This window comes from Sciurus vulgaris (genome assembly GCF_902686455.1).
Source record: "Sciurus vulgaris genome assembly, chromosome: 17".
In the NCBI taxonomy this organism is placed as follows: Eukaryota; Metazoa; Chordata; class Mammalia; order Rodentia; family Sciuridae; genus Sciurus; species Sciurus vulgaris.
In genome coordinates, this window is record NC_136478.1 from 54,523,732 (window position 1) to 54,535,007 (window position 11,276).

General features: G+C 52.3%; 1 protein-coding gene across 1 annotated transcript in view; it reads right to left on the bottom strand.

The window, feature by feature from the left end:
* Positions 1–1,936: 1,936 nt before the first annotated feature.
* LOC306648729 (optic atrophy 3 protein) overlaps positions 1,937–11,276 on the bottom strand; it is a 37,925-nt gene continuing 28,585 nt past the window's right edge. Inside the window, exon 2 of the mRNA XM_079119035.1 lies at positions 1,937–5,132. Coding sequence (XP_078975161.1) covers positions 4,744–5,132 — 389 coding nt within the window. The 3' untranslated portion in view covers positions 1,937–4,743. The remainder of the gene's footprint in view (positions 5,133–11,276) is intronic.

Sequence of the window (11,276 nt, forward strand, 5' to 3'; positions counted from 1 at the left end):
CAGGTGGGCCTTGCACGTGTGGGTCAGGTGACCCTCCTGCCTCCGCCTCCCAGGGAGCTGGAACAGGCACAGGTGCCATCTGCTGGGCTCGAGTCGTGTATGTTTATGGCACATTATCAGGTATACAGAATACATTTACAGCTGTAGTTTTTCATTATGAAATGGATATAATAAAACAGGAAATACCAGATTGCACTGCAGGGTAATTAGTGAAACCTTCATTCCAATGATACATATGTACACACAATAATATACAATGTCATATCACATAAAGACATGTTTTCCACTATGTACTATGTCCCACAATGCATGAATTATACAATACTTACAATACATACATAAGAAGAATTGTCTATAAGTACGGTTTTTTGTTTTTTTTTTTTTTGAGAGATTACATAAATTTTTTCTTTTCGGGTACTGGGGGTTGAACCCAGGGGTGCTTAACCACTGAGCCACATCCCCAAGTCCTGTTTTTCATTTGGAGACATGGTCTCACTAGGTTGCTTACAGCCTTGCTAAGTTGCTGAGGATCCCTTTGAACTTGTGATCCTCCTGCCTCAGGCTCACTGGGATCACAGGCGCTTGCGCCACCGCCCTCTTCACCAACTCCTACTGTGGCTTGTTGCTGTGGATCTGGAGGGAGGCTCAGAGGCATGTGTGGCAGGTGGGGATTGTTGGCGGGGGTGAAGGAAGTGTTGGGGGATGCCTAAGTGTGCTACAGGCGTCAACGAGCCCATAGGGTGCTCCGGAGCTGGTGTGACCCTGCATAACAGAGGCTGTTGAGGCAAGAGGGCCAGCTTCTGGTGGCCTGACCCCTGCACCCACCCCTCTGCCCTTGTCCTATTTCAGGGGTCAGTTTAGGTTTTCTGTAAAGGGCCAGAAAGTATCTATTTTCAGCTCTGCCATCATAGTACATAAACAGTACAAAATGAGAAAACAAATGAGCACAGCTGTGTTTTAATAAATCTTTATTTACAAAGATGGCAGCAGGCAGCCTGAGCTGGCCCAGGGGCCACCTTAGTCTGCCAACCCTGTTCTATTTGGTAGCTACAACCTCTTGGTGTTCCAGCAATAAACTCTTTCCCTGCAGGGCTCCTCTCAAACTGCCTCTCCCTGACCATCTGATCTACAAAGTCATCCCGAACCCCAACCCCTGGGCCCAACCCTGCGTTGGCTCTTCAGCTCCTGCACTAGAATGTCAGCTCCATGGTATGGAGTAACAGCCTGGTCTTGTTCCTGGCTGATCCCCAGCTAGGGGCCCGAGGCCCCGCGAGCAATTCACGCTCAGTAGACAGTGTCTCAACAGGCACATGAGGCCACTCTGCTTCTCCTCTGAGTGTGCTTCTCTCCCTGTCCATGATGCTGCCAAGCCACTGGCTGGGGGGCCCATGCCTGGCCACCCAACTTCACTGTGGCCAGCTCAGGGAGGCCTTGTGGGCCAGTGGGTCTGGCTGGAGCTTCATGAGGGCTGTTTTCTCCTGGGCCACCTTGGCCTCCTCCAGGTAAGGGTGTGCTGACCAGGGAAATCAACACATGGAACAACAGGGTCTGCCAGGAAATGGGAGGGGCAGAGCACTCAGAACGTTTGAGATTTCGTGAGCTGGTGTGAACCGGTTTCTGTTCTCCACACACAGAGGTCCTGAGTCATTGGGAGGGGAGTCTGGATTCAGCCTGGCCCCTTCTTCCCAAGTATCCACAGGAGGAGGCGAGAAAAGTCTGCGTGTACCTGTCCCCCCACTGGATTTGAGCCCTGTGAAGGTGGGATTGGAGCTATCTCAGTCACCACTGTGACCCCAGCGTGGTGCAGGACAGGGTGAGACATACAGAGGGCAATTCAGTGGAACTTTCTGGACTGAGAGAATAAACAAAGTACATTTTTTAAAAAGGTTAACAGGGTATTTTTTTTTAAATATGAAAAAAAAAAGAATGCACCAACTTCATTAACATATTTATTCTAGCCCTTCTCCCCACATCTCGACGTATACAAAATTGCAGCCAGCAGGAAACCAGAGCCCAGAACCACCCTCTAGCCTTGAGCATTTTGAGAGGGGGTTCTGTGCACTTCTGCACACTCTGATCCCACCCCACACACCCACCACCACAGCGGGTGAAGCTGCCCACAAAGACGGGCCACCTGTCGGAACATGTCAGGCTGTTTGACGCCTCCCGATGAACCAGGGTCCGGAGCTGGGGCTGAGCCTGGCCTGTCTGAATTAACATCCCACCTCCACCTCTTCCCTGCCTGAGTGACCTGAAGCAGGTGACTTTTCCTCTCTGTGCCTTAGTTTCCTCATCAATGACACAGGGGATGTAACGTGGGGATCGCTCAAAGCACTCAGAACATCGCCGGCATCACCCAGAGCTCAGCGCACTTGACCTGCTGTGCTAACAACTGCGCTGACACGAGGAGGCGGTCAGAGCGCCTGGCCTCCTTCCTCCTTCCTGGCTCCATGTCGCCCCTCCACGCAGCACCCCATGTCCTGGCCTTCTCTCCCTCATCTGTGCACACACCTAGGCCTCCCCAGTTTTAAAGGGATCCACCTCCTAAGCTCCCTCCATGCCAGCTGCTCCCCTTTTTCTAGAAGGAATTAGAATGCTGTCTCAGAGCCCGGTTTTGGTGTTCTGTGAGCAGGTACTGCATCCAGGTGGTTTCTACTCTCCTGGGGATGCCGGGAGGGGGAGGCGAGTCCTGCCCTTCCCACCCTCACCTGCAGCTTCATGACAGTGGGACCAGGTGGGAGGAACCTGCCCTGTTCCCTGAAGGCTGAGATCTTGGGTGTGATCTGGGGCTGCTCTGAGAGGGTGGCAGGTCCTCAGTGCCTCTGGGTAGAGACTGCCTTCCCTCCTCTGTCAAGTAACCTGCCTATCATCTTCTTCCTCCTCACCCTTCACCTAGAGCAGCAGCAGTCAGGTGACCTGGGCCTGAGGAGACACACTCCTCCCTCCCTTGGGTTCTGCCCATGCCCCAGGCAGCTGGTTCCTGCTGGGATGTGGCACTTGGCCAAATCCCTTTGCTTCCCCTGGGCCTCAGCGTCCCAGGATGAGAAAGAGCTCATAGGTTGACTTCTGGTCCCCTTCCCACCAGAACCTTCCCCACTTCTCTCCTAATTTTAATGAGCTCTGGGCCCATTTTGGAGGTTTATGGTTCTGGGACACATCCTTAAGATGCTCCTTAACCAGGGATCAGCCACACAGAACACAGACCACTCCCTGGGTTGACCTGGAGCAGAGAAGCCAAGGAGCGAAGGGAACTGCTGGGCCGTTCCTCTCACCCAGCAGGGAGACCAAACGACCCAGGAGATTGGTAGGGTCTTTAGGAACTCTTGGGCTGGGGAGGCATAACTGGTTGAGTGGTGGGCCCCCAAAGGATAAGATCATGTCTTGGAACATGTGGATGTGATCCCATCAGGGAAAAGGGTCTTTGTAGGCGTAATTAAGTCAAGGATCTTAAAGTGAGATCATCCTGGATTTAGGGTGGGTCCTAAATTCTGTAACAGGTGTCCTTACAAGAAGGAGGAGAAGGCCACATGAAGATGGAGTCGGAAGCTGGAAGGAGCAAGGCTCCTCCACGCCTTGAATTCTGGCTTCCAGAACTGTGAGAACACACTCCTAATGTTTAAAGCCATCATATTCACAGCAATGTGTTTCGGTGCCTAGGAAATACAAAATGCAGGTGAGACCACCTGGCCGTCTTGTCAAGCAGGATGGAGAGTCCTGGGGCTCCAAGGCAGGAGGGTCCTGACAGAGGGGGCTGTGGAGCAGCCCAGGGACAGTGGGTGCAGATGGGGCCCTGCAGAGCTAACCCGCGGTGGGAGAGGCTCCTGAGGAATGCTGTGGGGAAAGTGGGGAAGGGTGCATGGCCCAGCCCAAGGGTCAGGACTTTGAGGACAGCAAAGGTGGTGGGTAAGAATGAAAGACAGAATCCCAGCTAGGATCACATTTTCCACTACAGAAGGGAAGGCTGGGGGACCCTGCCAGAGAAGACCCTGCACAGCCATGCCAGTGGGTTTTGCCACAGACTAATGGATGAAGAAGTTCTGTTGGAATATTCTGCTTAGGATCTCAAGGGAAGGTACCGGGATCCAGATAAAGGGAAAGGAAAAGTCCACTGGAAGTTGACCTTCCAAGGTGAGCGGTACGGAAAGCCATAGGAAGGCACAGACAAGGCAGTTCCTTAGTGTGACAGGTACCAACTGACAAAGGGTAAGGGGCGCTCCTCTGATGGATGGGCCTCTGCAAAGGTAATTCAGATCAAGTACCTGGGGGGCAAGATAAGAGGATGACAAGATGGGGCTGGGGATACAGCTCAGTTGGTAAAGTGCTTGCCTTGCACTGGTTCAATTGCCAGCACCGCAAAAATAAAATAAAATAAAAGTAAAAAAATATGACAAGATGGTTCCACTGAAGCTCAGGTTCCATTTTTTTCCTTTTGCCAGAACAGTATAGCCATGGTCGTGGTTGCTGGCCACGACCCTGAAGGTCAGAGTGGTTTGAGTGGGGATGAGCCCTGTGGACGGTGCCAAAGAGTTAGGGGTTGGAGGGGGCTCCATGAGAACGCTTCACCTGCTGGGGGCTGGTCCCAGGGGAAGGTTCCACTGCCTTGTCGGTAGGGATGACCAAATGCCAAGTTGCACTGAGATCCTGGTGGTTTCCCCGGGGCCAACTCAGGCTGAGGTGGTGCGGGGAGAAGGCCACGTCGGGGCACACACATGGCCACATCCAAGTTCGGGTTTTGGCAGCCTCCTACATCTTGGACGAAGATACTGCCTGGGGCGCCGGTCGGGCGAGCTGGGCCCGCACCTCCCGCACTTCGGCCCGCAGCTCCTCTAGGGCGGCCTGCGGCGGCGCCACCTGCACCTGCGCCTGCAGAGCCTCCAGTGTCAGGGCCAGGCGGCCCACCTCGTCCTGCAGCGCGTTCCAGGCGGCGCGCTGCTCCTCCTCCTTGTGGCGCTGCTGCGCCTGGTGGCGCCAGTACTCCAGCACCAGGCAGCCTCCGCCCACGATGAAGATGGTGGCTTCGCCCAGCAGCTCCGCGCCCAGCTCGGCTGCCGCCTCCTCGTTGAGCGGCTTGATGACAGTGCCCCGGAAGCCCATGATGCGCATCTTGGTCCGCATCTCCACCCAGTGGTACACTGCGGGGGAAGAGAGGCGTCAGGAGCGCTCCGAGCCGGCCAAGCCCTGCCCCTCCGCGCTTGCTTCGGTGTCGGGTTTGGAGCAACCCTGACGCCTGCGGTGGGGTAGGGTGGGGTGGGGTCGCTTTAGACAGGCCTGCATCCTCCCTGCATGTCACCTGGGACATGGCAAAGTCACCTGGCCAGGGGTGACCCGAGGCATCTTTTAAAAGAACAAGAAGATTCTGGCGAATAGCCCGCTGGGAGAACCCCTACCCCCCAGGGGAGGTTCTGACCCGGACGCCACGCCCCTGGCGGATCACCGGGAGCTACCAAAGCACCAAGAACAAGCAAGGTGTCAGTAAAGGTTCAATGGCCAGATGCTTAGCTCCCTCTGCCCTTGCCTTAAGTCACCGTGCAGGGCAGCGGGGCTGACCTCTTCCAGCACTGCCGCCCCACCACTTCCCAGGAAATTCCTTTTCCCTCCTTATCGTCCCTAAATGCAGAGTTGAGGCTGCGTGGGGGACCTACTGACTCCAAAGAAAGGACAGTTGAAATGTGGGAGCGGATGCTAAGGTGCCTTTGAAGGGTAACCAATCCTTTTTGCCAGTGGCTCCAGTCCTAGATTTCCTCCAGCCTTGAAGGTGGAGCTGCCTTACAGCGAGCTCTTCTTGAGGTTTTGGACACACCGTGGGAAGAGCTCAAAGGTAGAGCGCTGCTGCTGGAACAAAAACTTCTTAGCCTGGCTTAGTCTTTAGAAGACTCTCAGCACCTGTGCTTTTACAACCAAGGTAGAACTGATGTTGACCTTGCCTCGCTCCTGCAATAATTAATATCCATCCAAGGGTACAGGTAGAGACGTGATTGAGCCCTGTCTAGCTCCTCTGGAGATTTATTTCCGACATGTATTACATTTTTCTTTTTGGGACAGGGTCTGGCTACGTTGCCCCAGCTGATCTTGACCTCCTGGACTCAACAGATCCTCCTGTCTCTTCTCCTGAGTAGCTGGGACTATAGGTGCTTGGCCCTGCAATCACCTTTTATTCTTTTCCTTTCTCTTCTTTTTTTGAGAAGGGGGTTTCCCTAGGTTGTCCAGGCTGGCCTGTTGGAACTCAGGATCCTCCTGCCGCAGCCTCCCAAGTAGCTGGAATTACGGGCAGACACCACCAGGATCAGTTCATTTTTATTTTGTGGTATTGGGGATTGAACCCAGGGGTATCTACCACTGAGCTACATTCCCAGCTCTTTTATTATTTATTGGCACAGGCAGAGGTTTATTTAGGAAGGTAGGTACACATTAAGGGAGAATGTGGGCTGTCTCCAGAGTAAGAAGCAGCCTTAGTTTTTGAGACAGGGTCTCTAAATTTCCAGGCTGGCCTAGAAATTGTGGTCCTTCTGCCTCCCAGGGGGCTGGGATTACAGGCATGTGCCACCATGCCCACCACATTCTCTTTTTGATATTTAGTAATTACTCATGAAAATGCATAACATGAAGTTTTAGTTAATTGTGGACTAATAATAATTAAATTAACTCAGTCCAGAATAAAATATGCTAGCATTTACAGCCTTATAATAACAGGAAATTAAAATGTAAATTTCTGCACACAATTTGACTGCCGATATATGATTAGATGAAATTCTGTGGGGATGAGAATACAGAAGTTTCAAGGACCAAAGGGAACAATGTAAAATTTCAAACTGTAAAAGAAGAGCTTGTTCCTTTTAATCATATTGTGTAAATTCATTTTATTTTGTGAAGTGGACATTGGTAGGTGCCAAAACACTACAGTCTGGACTGCAACAGATTAGTTCAAAAAACAGATGCAGCACAAAGAAACAATGCCCCCTTGGGGCTGGGCTTGTGGCCCAATGTTGGAGTGCTTACCTAGCATGCATGAGGCCCTGGGTTGGATCCTCAGCACTACATAAAAATAAAAATAAAGGTATTGTATCTGCCTATAACTAAAATAATTAAAAAGCAAGCAAGCAAGCAAGCAACAGTGCCCTCCACGACCATGCGGACTGCAGGCTGACGGGCTGATTGCGTGGGTACTGGGGATTGAACCCAGGCACTCTACTACTGAGCTTCATTTCCAGCCCTTTTTATTTTGAGACAGGGCCTCCCTAAGGTGCCCAAGATGGCCTTGAACTTGCAATCCTCCTGCCTCAAGCTAAGTTTTCACTGTCAATTTTATCAGGCACTAGCGGGTGAATGCTTTTCCCACGTCCTCACAGGGGCAGGGCAGCAGGAGCACTGGACACTGCTCGTGCTGGAGTAAGGTCCCAGGAGCAGAAGCCTGGGAGGGGCCCTGCTGGGCACTGATGGTCACCATCCCAGCTGGTTCTGCTTAGACCCTAGTGATGTGGGATCCCTGGGGTTCAGTCTCGGGGGGCCCCTCCCACACTGGGGTCTTCATGTCTGTCTGACCGGCTGCCTGAGCAATGCCAGCCCACTCTGAGTCAGCCTGTAGGGTAGGAGGATGGTGTCTTCCTCACCCTGTGACGAACAGGCACCAGCCCTGGCCTTGTACTGTTTGGAGCTGAGGACATAGCAGTGACCATGACAGTCTTGGGCCACGCAGCCCTGGGTCTCAATTCAGTGGGGGAGACGGGTCACCAACACATAGCTGGATGGCTGTCCATTACTTCTGGTTGTGGTAGATGCCTAGAAGGGAATATGCAGGCTGAATCCCTCCTTGCCGGGATCCCTTCTGGGGCAGCCCAGAGCTGGGCCTGACTGTCACTACCTCCTTCATTCGAGGAACACCTCACAGTGTCCAGGGTGGCAAGGGGAGACCAGGTCCCTTCTGGCACCCTGGCTGAGGGTCAGGGTGCATTGCAGCATGGGCCAAGCGTGGGGATCTGGGCGTGGACAGGCCAGTGTGTCCAGGTGGAGTGGGCACTTGGGAGGGTGCACGGGAGGCTCATGGGCACATGTGGGAGGGTTGGGGGCAGGGCCAGGTGTTTTCCCTCAGGTCAGGGCTCAGATTCAAGTTTAGAAAAAGGTCCAGGAGCAAGGAGGACTGTAGAGGAGGGATGGCTAGGCAGGATGTAGGTCAGACTGAACCAGACCTGGGTGTCTGGGTGTCTGTCAGGACGGCCTGGGCCCGTGCTTTGAACATGTCCCCAGAGTCCACCTGTTGGAGAGTCAATCCCAAATGGAACAGTTGAGAGGTGAGGCCTTTAAGAGCTGGTGTGGTCATGAGGTCACCAGGGCTGTGCCCTCCCAGGGGATCAGCGTGAATGCAGGTGTGGGATGCCCCCTGCCTCAACTCCTGCCCCCGCGTCTCTCACACTCTCACATGTGATGCCCTCTGCAGCTTGAAGACTTATCACGGGCCGTTGTCATGCTCTTGGACTCCCCAACTGTGAGCCACATGAACTTCCTGTTCATCATAAATTGCTTAGTATGTGGTATTTTGTTAAAACAATACAAACCAGACTAAGACCATCTGAGACACCCCCAATCAGTACATCCAAACATGAAGCCTGCTCACCTCAAACGCTTATTGTTGGATCCATCTTGTCCCCAGGCCAGAGGCAGGAGTCTCCCTCATTGTTCCCCTCTCCCCAGGGCCTCTGGGCCTCTTGCCTGGTCCACTCTGCCTCTGGAATGTCTCCCACACTCCTGTTCACCACACTGATTGAGGGGGTTTCAGCTCTGACCAGTGTCCCCTCTCTGACCGCCTGCAAGGAGGAATTCAGCCTGCGGATTCCCTTCACAACTGGAAGTGATGGACAGCCATCCAGCTATGTGTTGGTGACCTGTCTCCCCCATAGTACTGTGAGACCGAGGGTTGCATGGCCCAAGACTGTCATGGTCACTGTTGTGTCCTCAGCTCCAAACAGTAGATGGCCAGGCACATGGACGATGCTTACTATGTCTCTGCTTAATGCATAAATGGGTCCCTGTCCCAGCCTCATTGACCCGTGCAAGTGTCCTGCATGTAGTAGGCAGAAGAACTGGTTAGAAAACAAACCCTCCTCCAACTTTTTTTTTTTTTTTTTTTTTTTGCCAATAAAAGCAACATACTACATGAAAACAAAGTACTCGGACTATAAAATGTGAAATCACCCCACATCCTTAGCCCACATCAAACGTGCCCCACCACGGCCCTAACCTGCGCCCGTGCCCAGCATCATCTCCCCGGCATCCATGGTAAGCGTGTGCCACTCCTCTCACCCGGGTCTTTCTACCTGAAGCCTGCTTTGTATCCAGAGTCGCTTCCTCTTGGTCCCCCACCTGACTCTAAAGAGAACCACCCAGGCAGTGAGTCCTCCTCTGCCTCCTCCTGTTTTACAGGTGGTTTGCACCTGTTTTATTCTTGCATATTATTATTATTGTTTTTTTGGTACAGGGATTGGACCCAGCTCCTCATGCTACTAGGAAAGCAATGTACCCCTGAGCGATTCCCCAGGCCCTTCTTATTTCTGAGGCAGGGTCTTGCTGAGTTGCCCAGTCTGGCCTAGAATTTGTGGTCTTCCTGCCTCTGCTGGGATAACAGGTGTGCCCACAGTGTCTGGCTAGTCTTCTATATATATATATATATATATATATATTTTTTTTTTTTTCTTTTGGCGGTACTGTGGGGGATCAAACCCAGGGCCTTGAGCTTGCAAGGCAAGCACTCTACCAACTGAGCTACCTCCCCAGCCCTCAATATTCTTCTCACTGTCTCCCCAGGCTCCTGACACAGTCAGGAAGGAAACCCACGGCTCTTCCTCTCCCCCAGACCCCACTCTGCCCCAGGCCTGATCATCTTCACACATTATCAGGCTTGAGCACATGGCTGCAGGTGGCCAGGATGAGTCCCTTGTGCTCTGCAGTCTGCATTCTGCCAAATCCAAAAAATGAAAACACACCACAGGACAACACTTTTCAGTGTGGGCAACTAAGCAAGAGAGAAGGACTCTGTGGTGCTGCTGCCAGACCTTTCAGTCTTGTTTTATGTGTGTCCGGGAATGTGTATGCATCTGGGTCACAATCAAAAGGCTGACAACATGGGCCTAGATTTTATTTTTTGGTACCGGGGATTGAACTCAGGGGTGCTTTGCTACTGAGCTACGTCCTCAGCCCTTTTTATTTTTATTTTGACACAGGGTTGCCCAGGCTGGCCTTGAACTTTCGATCCTTCTGCTTTGGCCTCCTGAGTTGCCGGGACCACTATGCCTGGCTAATGTTTCAACTGAGGAATCACATGTAAAAAAATTCACACTGGTGCCATGGTATACATCTGTAATCCATGAAATTTAAGACCCATCTCAAAATAAAAAATAAAAAGGGCTGGGGATGTAGCTGAGTGGTAGAGATCACCTGGGTTAATAGCTAGTGTGGGAGGTGGAACTCACTGTTTAAGGCCAGCTCTGTGGCATTTTACAGTTATGCAAGCTAGGAGTTCTCAACTGGGGTGATTTTGCTCCCTGTTCTATTCCCTCCCACACGGAGACACCAACAATGTCAGGAGACATTTTCAGTTGCCAAAACTTGGTTAAATGCTACCAGCATCTAATGGAGAGATGTCAAGGATGCTGCTCAACATCCTGCACTGCCCGGGACAGCCCCAGGCACATAATAATCCAGGGCTGGGGTGCAGCCAGGTGGCAGAGTGCCTGCCCAGCATGCACAGTGCGGAGTTCCATCCCCGACACTGCAAAACAAACGCGGAATCATCTGGCTGCCAAGGTCAACAGAGCTGAAACCCTGGTCTCCTGTGACCACCACCCAGATCAAGATGAAGACGACTCCAGCACCCAGCAGGCCCCAGGTTCCCTGCTAGTCACTACCCCATCCTGCAGGGGACTCCCACACTCCTAATGTCCAGGCTGCACCTCAGTTGTGCCCCTTCCTGAAGTTCCTATAAATGGAATCAGACAGTAAAGCAGGGCTCCTTGGGCAAGGTTTTAGGGCTGCAGCCATGCTGTTATGCACATCAGGGCTTCATTCCCTCTCGCTGCTGAGGAGTCTATTATAGAATACTATAGTCTCTTGTGATGGACATCCGGGCTCTCTCCAGAATTTTTTGGCTATTAACGAAGGCTGCTATGAACATTCAGGTACAGGTCTTTGGCTTCAAAAGCACCCATTTCTCTTGGGTTTAATTAGGAGCAGGACTGTTAAAAAACAAACAAACAAACAAAACCCAGTGTCTAGTTTAGTAGATATTG